We start from the raw sequence: 13,752 nt of genomic DNA, 5'->3' as shown, positions 1-13,752 counted from the left end.
TTTCTCTCTAGCTGCCTTTAAAACTCTTTCCTTGTCCTTGATCTTTGCCATTTTAATTACTATGTGTCTTGGTGTTGTCATCCTTGGATCCTTTCTGTTGGGGGTTCTGTGTATTTCCGTGGTCTCTTTGATTATTTCCACCTCCAGTTTGGGGAAGTTTTCAGCAATTATTTCTTCCAAGATACTTTCCATCCCCTTTCCTCTCTCCTGTTCTTCTGGTACTCCTATAATATGGATATTGTTCCTTTTGTATTGGTCACACAGTTAACACTGTTTCATTCCTGGAGATACTTTTATCTCTATGTCAGCTTCTATGCATTCCTGTTCTCTGCTTTCAATTCAATCAATGGCCTCTTGCGTCTTATCCATTGTGCTTATATATCCTTCCAGAGTTTGTTTCATTTCTGTAATCTCCTTTCTGGCATCTGTGATCTCCCTCTGCATTTCATCCCATTTCTCTTGCGTAGTTGTCTCCATCTCTGTCAGCATGTTTATGATTTTTATTTTGAACTCTTTGTCAGGAAGACTGGTTAGGTCTGTCTCCTCTGTTGTCTCTGTGATCTTGGTTTGCCTGTAGTTTTGTCTTTTCATGGTGACAGGAATAGTTTGTAGAGCTGGGACGAGTGACGGCTGGAATAACTTCCCTTCTTGTTGGTTTGTGGCCTTCCTCTCCTGGGAGAATAGCGACCTTTAGTGGCTTATGCTGGGTAGCTGCACACAGACAGGGCTTCTGCTTCCTCCCCATCTGCTATGGAGGTTATCTCCGCTGTTGCTGTGGGCCTGCTGTGGCTCGGGCTGCTGCTCCAAAGGGGTGGAGTTACGTTGGAGGGGGAGCGGCTGGGAGGCTATTTATCTCCATAAAGGGCCTCCGTGCTCCCTGCAGCCCAGGGGATTAGAGTGCTGGACATCCCCGGATTCCCTACCTCTAGACTAAGTGTCCCGTCCTGCCCCTTTAAGACTTCCAAGAAGCACCCGCCAAAAGAAAACAGCGACCACAAAAAAAAAGAAAAAGGAAAATGGCCGCTCGTTTTTCATTATTCTCTGGTGTCAGCCTCAGGCACCCGCTCACTGGTCTTGCTGCCCTATTTCCCTAATATTGGGGTCCCTATTCCTTTAAGACTTCCAAAAAGCGCTTGCAAACAAAACTACAACAACAACCCAAAAATGGCTGCTCGCTTTTCTTTTGTTCTACGGCGCTGGTCTCCGACACCCGCTCGCCGTTCTTGCTGCTCTGTTTCCCTAGTATTGGGGTCCCTGTCCCTTTAAGTCTTCCAAAAAGCACTCACCACAAGAAAACAACAACAACAATAAAAAAAAGATGGCCACTCGCTTTTCTTTTCTCCTCTGGCACCAGCCTCAGGCACCTGCTCACTGTTCTTGCTGCCCTGTTTCCTTAGGATCCAGAGCCCCGCGCATGCACTGTGTCTGCGCTCTTGTCCGGATGGCTGGGGCTGGGTGTTCAGCGGTCTTGGGCTCCTTCTCCTTCCCGCTGTGACTCCTCTCCTCCCGCTGGAAGGGGGTGGAGGGGTGCTCGGGACCCACCAGGCAGAGGCTTGTATCTTACCCCTTTGCAAGGTGCTGGGTTCTCACAGGTTTGGATGTGGTCTGGATGTCGTCCTGTGTCCTCTGGTCTTTATTCTAGGAAGAGTTGTCTTTGTTATATTTTCATACATATATGTGGTTTTGGGAGGAGATTTCCGCTGCTCTACTCATGCTGTCATCTTGGCTTCGCCCTCCTGCATACGTCTCTTTGAATGTGAGATGTTGTTTTCTTGGCGTAAATTCCTAGGAATGAAATTCCTGAGTCACATGGTATTTCTATTTCTAGTTTTTTGAGGAACCTCCATACTGCTTTTCACCTTGGTTGAACTAGCTTACATTCCCACCAGCCGTGTAGGAGGGTTCCCCGTTCTCCACATCCTCGCCAGTGTTTTTTGTTCTTTGTCTTTTCTGTGTTGGCCATCCTTACTGATGGGAGGTGATATCTCATTGTGGTTTCAATTTGCATTTCTCTGATGATTGGCGATGTGGAGCATCTTTTTATGTGTCTGTTGGTCATCATACTTTCTTCTTTAGAGAACTGTCTAGTCAACTCCTCTGCCCATTTTTTAATTGGATTAGTTGCTTTTTGTTTGTTGAGGTGTGTGAGCTCTCTATATATTTTGGATGTCAGTCCTTTATTGGATCTGTCATTTGTGACTATATTTTCCCATACTGTTGAATTCCTGTTTGTTCTGCTGATGGTGTCCTTTGCTGTACAAGGTTTTTAGCTTGATGGAGTCCCATTTGTTCATTTTTGCTTTGGTTTCCGTTGCACAAAGTGATGCATTCAAGGAAAAGCTGCTCATGTTTATATTCAGGAGATTTTTGCCTGCATCTTTTTCTAATAGTTTAATGGTTTCATGACTTAGATTCAGATCTTTGATACATTTTGTTTCGTTTTGTGTACAGGGTTAGAAAATAATCCATTTTCATTCTCTTGCATGTAGCTGGCCAGTGTTGCCAATGCTAGTTGTTCAAGAGGCTTTCATTTCCCCACTGTATATCCATTGCTCCTTTATCACATTTTAATTGACCATATGTTCTTGGTTTTATATCTAGTCTCGCTAGTCTGTTCCATTGTTCTATGTGTCTGTTGTTCTGCCAGTATCATATTTTCTTGATTACTGTGGCTTTGTAGTAGAGGTTGAAGTTGGGGGTGTAATCCCCCATGCATTTTTCTTCCTTCTCAGGATTGCTTTGGCTATTCTGGGTCTTTTATGGTTTTATATGAGTTTTAGAATTATTTGGTCTAGTTCGTTGAATGCTGTTGGTATTTTGAGAGGGATTGCATAGAATCTGGAGATTACTTTAGGTAGGATGGCCATTTTGACAATATTAATTATTTCTATCTATGAGCAGAGGAAGTATTTTGATTTATTCATATCTTGTTTAGTTTCTCTCATGTATGTTTTGTAGTTTTCTGCATATAGGTCTTTCACTCCCTTAGTTAGGTTCATTCCCAGGCATTTTATTCTTTTTTAATTCAATTGTGAATGGAATTGTTTTCCTGATTTCTCTTTCTGCTAGTTCGTCATTAGTGTATAGGAATGGAACAGATTTCTGTGTAATAATTTTGTATCCTGCTACTTTGCTGAATTCAGATATTAGATCTAGTAGTTTTGGAGTGCATTCTTCAGGGTTTTTCATGTACAATATCATATCGACTGGAAACATGGACAGTTTAACTTCTTCCTTCCAATCTGGGTGCCTTTTATTTCTTTGTGTTTTCTGAATGCCATTTCTAGGACCTCCGGTACTCTGTTGAACAGTAGTGGGGAGTGTTGGCATTCTTGTCTTGTTCCCGATCTTAGAGGAAAAGCTTTCATCATCCCTCTATTAAGTATGATGTTGGCTGTGGGTTTCTCACATATGACCTGTGTTATGTTGAGATACTAGCCCTGTATACCCATTTTGTTGAGAGTTTATATCATGAATGGATGTTGAATTTTGTCAGTTGCTTTTTCAGGGTCTATAGAAATGATCATGTGGTTTTTGTCCTCCTGTTTCTTGATGTGGTGAATGATGTTGATGGATGTTTCGAATGTTGTACCATCCTTGCACCCCTGGAATAAATCCTACTTGATCATGATGCATGATCTTTTTGATGTATTTTTGAATATAATTTACTAATATTTTGTTGAGTATTTTTGCTTCTGTGTTCATCAGAGATAGTAGTCTGTAATTTTCCTTTTTTGTGCTGTCTTTGCCTGGTTTAATTGTTAGTGTGATGCTGGCCTAATAGAGTGACTTTGTGAGTATTTCCTCCTCTTGTACTCTTTGGAAAACTTTAAGGAGGATGAGTATTAGGTCTTCACAAATGTTGGATAAAATTCAGCAGTGAAACCATCTGCTCCAGGGATTTTGTTGTTACATGGTTTTTTCATTACCAATTCAATTTCCTTGCTAGTAATTGGTCTATTCTGATTTTCTGTTTCTTCCTGGGTCAACCTTGGAAGGTTGTATTTTTCTTGAAAGTTTCTTCTGGGTTATCCAGTTTGTCAGCATATAATTTTTCATAGTATTCTCTTATAATTCTTTCTATTTCTGTGGTGTCTATGGCGATTTTTACTTTCTCATTTCTGTTTCTGTGTCTGTGTAGAGTCTGTTTTTCTCGGTAAGTCTAGCTAGGGGTTGATGTGTTTTGTTTATTTTCTTGAAGAACCAGCTCCTGCTTTCACTGACTCTATTGTTTTATTCTTCTTGATTTTATTTATTTCTGCTCCAATCTTTATTATGTCCCTCCTTCTACTGACTTTTGGTCTCATTTGTTCTTTTCCTAGTTTCATTAATTGTGAGCTTAGACTGTTCATATTGGATTGTTCTTCTTTCGTGATGTAGGCCTGTATTGAAATATACTTCCTTCTTAGCACGGCCTTCATTGCACTGCAGAAATTTTGTGGTGTTGAATCACTGTTGCCATTTGTCTCCATATATTGCTTGATCTCTGTTTTCATTTGGTCATTGATCCATTGATTTTCTTTCTAGCATGTTAGTAAGCCTCCTTTGTAATTTCTTTGTGTAATTTCTTTGTAGTTTCAAAGCTTTGTGGTCTGAGAAGCTGGTTGGTAGAATTTCAATGTTTTTGAATTTAGTGAGGCACTTTTTGTGGCCTACTGTATGCATTCTTGATAAAGATGTGTGTGCACTTGAGAAGAATATGTATTCTGCTGCTTTTGGGTGTAGAGTTCTGTAGATGTCTGTTAGGTCCATGTGTTCTAAAATGTTGTTCAGTGCCTGTGTCTCTTATTTTCTGTCTGGTTATCAGTCCTTTGGACTGAGTGGTATGTTGAAGTCTCCTAAAATGAATGCAATGCATTCCGTTTTCCCCATTAATTCTGTTAGTATTATTTTCGCATATGTAGGTTCTCATCTGTTGGGGTCTTAGATATTTATAACAGTTATATCCTCTTGTTGGATTGACACCTTTATCATTATGTAATGTCTTTCTTTGTCTCCTGTTACTTTCTTTCTTTCCAAGAATATATTGTCTGATACAAGTAGTGCAAGTCCTGCAATTTTCTCCCTATTAGTTCCATGAAGTAACTTTTTCCATCCCTTTACTTTCAATGTGTGTATGTCTTTGGGTTTGAAGTGAGTCTCTCATAGGCAGCACATAGATGGGTCTTGTTTCTTTTATCTATTCAGTGACTCAATATCTTTTGATTACTGCATGCAGACCATTCCTATTTGCGGTGGTTATCGGTAGGTATGTACTTATTGCCATTACGGGATTTAAATTTGTGGTTACCAAAAATTCAAGGGTAATAACCCTAGCATCTCACAGTCTAATTTAACTCAGTATGCTATAACAAACACAACCTAAACGTTCTTTTTTTTCCTCCTTTTTCTTCCACCTCCATTCTTTGTATGTTAGGTATCATATTCGGTACTCTTTGTCTGCTCCTTGAATTAGTTTGCAGCTAGTTGATTGGATTCTGTGTCTGCTTAGTGATTAATTGTTCTGCTTTCTTTCTTGTGGTTTTATTCCCTCTGGTGACAGGTATTTAGCCTTTGGAATACTTCCATGTATAGCAGTCCCTTCAAAATGCAGTGTAGAGGTAGTTTGTGGAAGGTGAATTCTGTCAGCTTTTGCATATCTGAAAATGTTTAATCCCTCCTTCAAATTGAAATTTTAGCCTTGCTGGGTAGCGTATTCTTGGTTGAAGTCCCTTGTGCTTCATTGCATTGAATATATCAGTGCCACTCCCTTCTGGCCTGTAAGGTTTCTGTTGAGAAATCTGAAGCTAGCCTGGTGGGCTTTCCTTTTATGTGATCTTTTTTCTCTCTCTAGGTACTTTTGAAAGTCTGCCTTATCCTTGATCTTTGCCATTTTAATTATCACATGTCTTCGTGTTGTCTTCCTTGAGTCTCTTGTGTTGGGGTATCTGTGCACCTCCATGGCCTGACAGAGTATCTCCTTCCACAGATTGAAGTTTTGAGCAATTACCTCCTCAAAGACACTTTCCATCCCTTTTTCTGTCTCCTTCTGCTGGTACCCTTATAATACAAATATTGTTCTGCTTATATTGGCCACACAGTTCTCTGAAAATTCTTTCATTCCTATACTTCCCCTTTTCTCTCTGTTCCTCAGGTTTCTTATATTTCTTTTCTCTAGTTTCTATTCCATTTACCGTTTCTTGTGCTACATGTAATCTGCTTTTAAGTCCCTCCTTTTTATATTTCATTTCAGGTATGGAATTTCTTAATGATTAAATCTCCATCCTAAATTCATTCCTGAGTTCTTGAATATTTTTCTGTACCTCCTTGAGCATGTTTATGAGTTTTATTTGAAATGTCATTCAGGAATATTGCTGAGTTCAGTTTCTCTTGGCCTTTTATCTGGTGTTTGTGAGATTTTTGTTTGAACCATATCCCTTTGGCATTTCATATTTGTGTGTGGCACCCTGTAGTGCCCAGAAGCTCTAGTCTCTGGTTCTGCTCATCCCCTGAAGTGATGTTGGGGGTGTCAGGTTAGCGGCGCTAGTGCTTGGCGGGAGGAAAGAGCTATTACCTGCTTACCAGCTGCAGTGCCTGTCTCCACTGTCAAAACCAGTGGACAGAGCACACAGTTGTATTCCTCTGTGCTTTGTGTAGCTGGTATAGGTGGGTCTTCCCTTTGCCTGATGTGACACCAGGGCAGGGACTGCCAGTTTGTGAGTCTGTGCAAGCAGGCAAGGAGGAAGGCGCAGTAGGCTGCATAACACCGTGGCGCTCTCGGAGCTGAGTAGCCAGCCAGGGGAATGGAGCACCTGAAGCTTCCGAAAGTTCCCAACCTGTTGGGCAGAGCGCACCCAGAGATCTTTGTCCAGTATACCATCTCCCGCACAGCAAGGTCTGGGCAATCCCCACTCCTTCAGCAGCCCTCTTGCTGCTAGGAAGTCACTCAGACTGCCCACCTTTCCTTTGTCCCACAGCCGCCGCATGTGGATGACTGTTTTCCAGATACATCTGGAATCTCAGTCCCTTTGAGTATTCCTCTTTTCTTAGCTTTACAAACCCCACTAATCTTCAGGGCAAAATGCAATGGTTTGTGCTCCCAAAGCAGATCTCCAGGGCTGGGTGTTTAGCAGCCTCAGGCTCAACCCACACCCCGCTTTGTTTCTCTTCTTCCAGTGAGCTGGGTTTAGGGAAGGGATTGAGTCCCGTTTGATCAGGGCTTTGTACATCACCCTGTTTAGTGAGGTCTGCTCTGTTCCCAGGTGTATGAGCCTGGCTCAGTCTTCTTTCCTGTTGCTCTTTTTGGATTAGTTGTATTAACTGTATTTTCATATTATGTGTGGTTTCTTGGAGGGATTCTCTGTCTCACTTCTTATGCTGCCCTCTTTAACCTCTCCCCATGTGTCTTTTAAGTCTACATCCCACAATACTTTGTGCCAAGATTCTGAAATTTTTATTTGTTGTATTCAACACCTAGCATTTTGCTGTATATTCTTGATGACATATTTTCCCATCTGTGCCTTCCTCTTTTGTCCAAGATCCCGTTTCATGTCTGGTGCTGTCAAAGGGAGTTTCACACACTGTTTCGTATAACTCATGAGCCTTACTGCATGGAAGTCCATCTAACCAATATTCAGAAGTTTCCGTGCGGGTCTTTGTAGTCCGAATACCATGACATGTGCAGACCTGCAGTGACAGGCCATGCGTTCTCACGTGCATGCATGTGGGTGAGCTGAGCCCTGCTCTTCCCCAGCCCATCTCCACAGGCCCCTTCCCAGTCTTTTCCCCACCTCTCCATCCCCCAAGGCCTCCACTGCTGTGGTTCTGCCCAGTGGGCAGCACTTGGTCGCTTCTGGACCTTGATGTGAGTGGAATTGTACCAGGCCTTCTGTGCCAACACCAATACATTGTTGACTTGCCCATTCCGTGTGGTCTGCATGGAGGGAGCTCATTCAGATTTTGGACGTCTTTCTCTTTCCTTGCTCTGTATTTTCCCGAGCATAGCAGCTCCTTTCCCACCCCAACACAGTTGCTCATTGATTTATCTGTCAGTGAATTTTAAGGAGAGTGGTTCTTTCTGCCACCAACTTGTCAGACTGTGAGTGTTGAAACATGGCCCCAGTGTTCATATTTTGACCACAGAATTCTTACAAAAGCAACTCCATGTCAGGCCTGTTAGGATTGACAAGGGCCCTTGCAGGGGCTTGAAGCCAGCACAGTGGGCTCAGGAACCTGGGGTGTCCCAGGTGGTACAGAACAAAGGCTGCCAGCCCAGACACTCTTACTTCTTAGATCTCGTAGATGCAGCTAGCGCTGTATCCTCGGAATGGTCAGAAGCCACTGAGAGTAACTGGAAGCCCTCGGGTGACATGTAAATACTCAGAAAGTCACACGTTTGAGAGGTGCCAGGTGATGTGCTGGGACTGTCTGCACACTGATGGCCAAAAGCACCAGGAGTGCATTCAGTCAATGTGGAGTTTCTCCTTTTACTGCAGACTTTCCTTCTGAACATGTTTTGTTTTCTTGTAGCCACAATAGCCAATGTAAATATTTCCTTTCTAGAGGTGGTTTTTGTATTCATTTTGTGTGTGTATATATTATTTTCTCACATTGGCACTTAATGGTGAGCAGCTTGCAGAATAAAAATCAAGTCTTCTAAAATATTTCCCACCTTTCTCAGCAAAGGTGACTCTTTTCAGTCTTCTTAATTGCTCACCTTTAAAACATCATAGTAGTGGGACCTGGTTATTCATAGAAGATACTCATTCATGAATCATCAGTTGGCCTTTTATTCCATGCCAACCTCTGTTGTCAGCCTGGGAATACAGCACTGAAGGGGCCCATCCAATCCCGCCTCCCTCTCACTTACCTGAGTGGCGGTAGGCACAGGAGCACCCCTAACCGCCTCTGTGATTTCAGGAAAGAAGTGCTGTGAAGGCACTACCAGAGAAGCACGTGGGGGTAGCGTTAGTACAGTGGGCTGGGAGTGGGTGATGTGGTCATGCAGGGCAGACAGCAGAGGCCTCTCTGACCACGTCACCTTTGAGCAGAACTCAGACCAAGTAAACCATGAATCCAAGCAGATTTATGTGGGTATATTTGGTGTTCCTTCTGCCCAGTCAGGAAGGAGCATTGTCCAAAGAACAGAAAAACCTCCGTCAGTGTCGGCTGGAGTGGGGGACTCAAAAGTGGAAGAAACTGAGTTTCGAGCGGGAAGGGTACAGGGCCCAGCAATTCGTGCAAAGATGTAGTCCATGTGTTGTGGAGCCTCTCGTGTGTTTACACAATAGGTGACATCTCATACAGTTTTGACTGAGGTGTCATTGACGTACAACATCCTATTATTTTCAGGTGTGATTCATTTCAGGCCACAGTGATTTATTTTATGCATTAGAAAATGATCCCCATGATAATACTACTTCCCATTCATGGTGTCACAAATTAATTACATCATCTTCCCTGTGCTGTACACTACTTCCTGTGACTTAGTTATGTTATAGCTGGAAGTTTGCACAGCTTCATCCCCTCACCTTGTTTTGCCAGCTGCCAGCTCCTCCACCACCCTTGGTGTCCTTCAGATTCCTTGCCTGTCCATCAATTTCTGTTTCTGTTTCTCAGATTCCACATACAGGTGCTGTTGTGTGGGATTTGTCTGTCTTCCATGAGTCAGCATGATGACCTCAGGACGATCCATGTTGTCACACACAGGAAGATCTCCCTCCTGAGGCTCAGTAGCATTTGTAACTTAGATGATGCACTACCTGAAGTCAGATAACAGACTGAAGAAAATCCTTCCCTAGTGTGTACATTGCTCTCTCCAAGAGAAGATAGCAGCTTCCAACTAGATGGAAGAGCAGGGCCTGGGAGGGCAACCCTCATGGGAGGTGGTGGCATTTGTCTTGTGTGGTGGTCCAGGCTGCGTCGCCTGTGACCATCCTGATGGGGCACTTTTTCTCTTCAGCAGAAGCAAAGCCAGAAATCCATCTCTCTCCCTGCTGCCCACTGACCTCCGCTCAGCACATCCTCTTGAGGCACACAATTCACGACCATTCTGCTCAGATGTCTGCAGGTGCACGTGCAACAAATTACCCACAGCTGAGGAATCCTGGGCTGGAGCACCAGGAAAAAGAGCAGGAAGAACTCTCTCAGCAGAGCGACCAGAGTGATTGGGCAGAAGGTCAAGAGACAGAAAACTCCCAGACCTTGCTGAGGAGGGGGAGTCTGATGTCTGGGATACCTTCCAGCCCACACCCCACCCAGGCAGTAAGTCTGGGGCAAAGGAACTCAGTGGTGGAAATAGAGGGCAGCCAAGCCCAGAAGGTAAATCCTAAAGAAACAGGCAAAGTTTTTGAAGGAGTAGGAAATTCAGGGTGGGAGGGGTTCATGCATGCGAATTGTGGGCAAGGCTTTAGCCAGAAGACAGACGTACTCGAGCACAGAGAAGTACATTATAGACAGAATCCTTTAACATGCAGGGAGAGTGGACAGGACTTTACTGATAAGTCAGAACTCTTCTTGCACCTGAAGATGCACCCAGGAGAGATTCCATATATGTGCAGGGAGGGTGGGCCAGACTTCAGCAGTAAGTCAAACCTCGTAACACACCAGACGACACACTCTGGGGAGAAGCCTTTTGTGTGCAAGCAGTGTGGGAAAGGCTTTACTGTGAAATCAGCTTTGATCTCCCACAAGCGGACACACTCAGGGGAGAAGCCTTTTCTATGCATGGAGTGTGGGAAAAGCTTTATCCGAAAATCCAACCTGATATCCCACCAGAGGACACACTCAGAAGAGAAGCCTTTTCTGTGCAATGAGTGTGGGAAAGGCTTTACTCATAAATCAACCCTTATCTGCCACCAGAGATCTCACTCAGGGGAGAAGCCTTTTGTGTGCAATGAGTGTGGGAAACGCTTTACTCATAAATCAACCCTTATCTGCCACCAGAGATCTCACTCAGGAGAGAAGCCTTTTGTGTGCAAGGAGTGTGGGAAAGGCTTTACCCAAAAATCAAGCCTAGTCGCCCACCAGTGGTTACACTCAGGGGAGAAGCCTTTTGTGTGCAAGGAGTGTGGGAAAGGCTTTAACCATAAATCAAACCTGATGCGTCACCAGAGGACTCACTCAGGGGAGAAGCCTTTTGTGTGCCAGGAGTGTGGGAAACGCTTTATGTGTAGATCAATCCTGATGTACCACCAGAAGACTCACTCAGGGGAGAAGCCTTTTGTGTGCAAGGAGTGTGGGAAAGGCTTTATCCGTAAATCAGAACTGATGCACCACCAGAAGACTCACTCAACGGTGAAGCCTTTTGTGTGTAAGGAGTGTGGGAAAGGCTTTATCCATGAATCAGACCTGATGTACCACCAGAGGACACACTCGGGGGAGAAGCCTTTTGTGTGCAAGGAGTGTGGGAAAGGCTTTATCCGTAAATCAACCCTGATGTGCCATCAGAGGACTCACTCAGGCGGGAAGGCTTTTGTGTGCACAGAGTGTGGGAAAGGCTTTATCTATAAATCAGTCCTTATAGAGCACCAGAGGACTCACTCAGGGGAGAAAGCTTTTGTGTGCACGGAGTGTGGGAAACGCTTTACCCATAAATCAAACCTGATGGGCCACCAGAGGACTCACTCTGGGGAGAAGCCTTTTGTGTGCAAGGACTGTGGGCAAGGATTTTCCCGAAAATCAGCCCTCAAATCCCATTGGAGTACACACTCAGGGGAGAAGCCTTTTGTGTGTAAGACGTGTGGGCATGCCTATAAACGAAAATTAGGCCTGATCTCCCATGAGAGGACACACTCAGGAGAGAAACCTTTTGTGTGCAAGGAGTGTGGGCGAAGCTTTTCCCATAAACCATCCCTGTACTCCCACCAGCGTACACATTCAGGAGAGAAGCCCTTTGTGTGCAGGAATTGTGGGCAGAGTTTCAGGTGGAAGCCCAGTCTCGTAAACCATCAGAATAAACACTTGGGGGTGAAGCCTTTTGTGTGCAGGTACTGTGGGCGAAATTTCAGCATGAAGTTGTATCTCCTACGTCATCTGAAGACACACTCAGGGGAGAAGCCTTTTGTTTGCAAGGAGTGTGGACAAGCCTTTATCCGAAAAAAATCCCTTCTCGCCCATCAGTGGAGACACTCGGGGAAGAAGCCATTTCTGTGCAAGCACTGTGGGAAAGCCTTTGTCCACAAATCATCCCTGACAACCCACAAGTGGAAACACTCAGAGGAGAAGCCTTTTGTGTGCAAGGACTGTGGAAAAGGCTTTCTCCACAAATCATCTTTTACCTACCACCTGAGGACGCACTCAGGGGAGAGGCCTTTTGAGTGCAGGGAATGCGGACAAGGGTTTTTAAAGAAATCATCTCTTACCTCCCACCTGAGGAGACACTCGGGGGAGAAGCCTTTTGAGTGCACGGAGTGTGGTGTAGGTTTTCTCCACAAGGTATCCCTCGTCTACCACCAGCGGAAACACTCGGGAGAAACCTTTTCTGTGTAGTCATTGTGGGCGAGGTTTTCAGAGTAAGTCTAATCTCCAGAGACATCAGAAGGTACACTCAGGGGAGAAGCCTTTTGTATGAAGGGAGTGTGCCCAAGTCCCCAGTGCACACATGGAGGAAAGGGCCCATGTGTGCTTCATGGAGAGGAACGTGAGCCATAATCACACGTGTGGGTGTTAGAGGTTCCACTCATCAGGGAAGCACTTGTGTGCAGCGTGTGGCCAAAGCATTAGTCGATGGCTGACCGTCCGCACCTCAGGGTCTGCCTATGGTGGTCAACCATTCCCGTGAAGTAACCGCTGCTGTGCAAAGCTGCAGCTGAGCCCGTGACCCCGCTTGCAGATGCATCACGCAGGCCAAGGAGATCCGCAGGTCTACCAAGACTTGAACTTGGAGATGCTCCCCATCCATGAAAATTAAGTCTCCGTGGTTCTGAGTATTTAAGGCAGATTCTGACACAAAACGTCCAGGTTTGAGAAGCAGACAGCAGGGGAGGGGAGGGGAGTGAATTACCCGGGATCCTGGGGAAATGTCTCTCCTGCAGACCGGGTCTTGTGACTGACTGATCTTCCCGTGGGCAGCCCTGAGCCGGTGATTACAGCCCGGGGATCAGGGCAGGGCTGTTGCTGACACGCCCTCCCTGAGGCTACCCAGCAGCCCAGGGCTCTTCCACCAAACGCTCCTGTTGCCTCCCCTCTCCCACCAGCCTCACCTCCTCCCCATGTTCTCCCGCATTCTCTGTCCAGATAAAAGCCTTCTTTTATTCAGTGTCATCTCAATGTCTTCATTGCAGAGAGCCATCGCACAAGTGGTACTCAGAGCAGCCTGACAACGTGGGTGGAAAATAGGGATTAGGGTTTAGGCTTCTTGCATGTCTGGCAGAAGAGCAGGTTGGCATGTGGGCACAGGTAGGTGCTCAACTTGTTTCCCACGCCGTCCCCGGGGGAATGCCCTCGTGGAGGCATAGGTGTGATGGGTGTGATAACTTGGGCACTTGAATGTATAGATGAGGAACTAATGGGTCACTGCTCCCTGCTGCCCTCCATAAACACTGCAGAAGGACACTGGGATGCAGAAGGCTCTTCGTGTGCAACACGGAGTCAGTGACTGGGGGTTAACTGTGTTCCCTACACTAAGGGGTGCCCCGAGAGCTAACATTATTCTGGTGTTTCTGGGAGGCTGTCCCTGGGATGAGTATTTGTCTCAGTAAACTGGGGAGATTGTCCTCAGCTTTGTGGGCAGCATCATTGGCCCAAATGGAACAAAAAGGTGAAGTGTGAAAT

General features: G+C 45.1%; 1 protein-coding gene across 11 annotated transcripts in view; it reads left to right on the top strand.

Annotated features, from left to right (window-relative positions):
• Nucleotides 1-13,236, top strand: part of LOC108389157 (zinc finger protein 337-like) — a 34,522-nt gene extending 21,286 nt beyond the window's left edge. For 7 of the 11 annotated variants that reach the window (XM_073223054.1, XM_073223059.1, XM_073223053.1 and 4 more), the window contains one exon: nucleotides 9,941-13,236. In XM_073223054.1, coding sequence (XP_073079155.1) covers nucleotides 9,941-12,468 — 2,528 coding nt within the window. In that variant the 3' untranslated portion in view covers nucleotides 12,469-13,236. The other 4 variants (XM_073223061.1, XM_073223060.1, XM_073223063.1 and 1 more) reach the window with 3 other exon arrangements.
• Nucleotides 13,237-13,752: the final 516 nt, after the last annotated feature.

This window comes from Manis javanica, chromosome 15 (genome assembly GCF_040802235.1).
Source record: "Manis javanica isolate MJ-LG chromosome 15, MJ_LKY, whole genome shotgun sequence".
Classification (NCBI taxonomy): Eukaryota; Metazoa; Chordata; class Mammalia; order Pholidota; family Manidae; genus Manis; species Manis javanica.
Note: the sequence above shows the minus strand (reverse complement) of the source record. Positions and strands in the feature narration are given on the sequence as shown.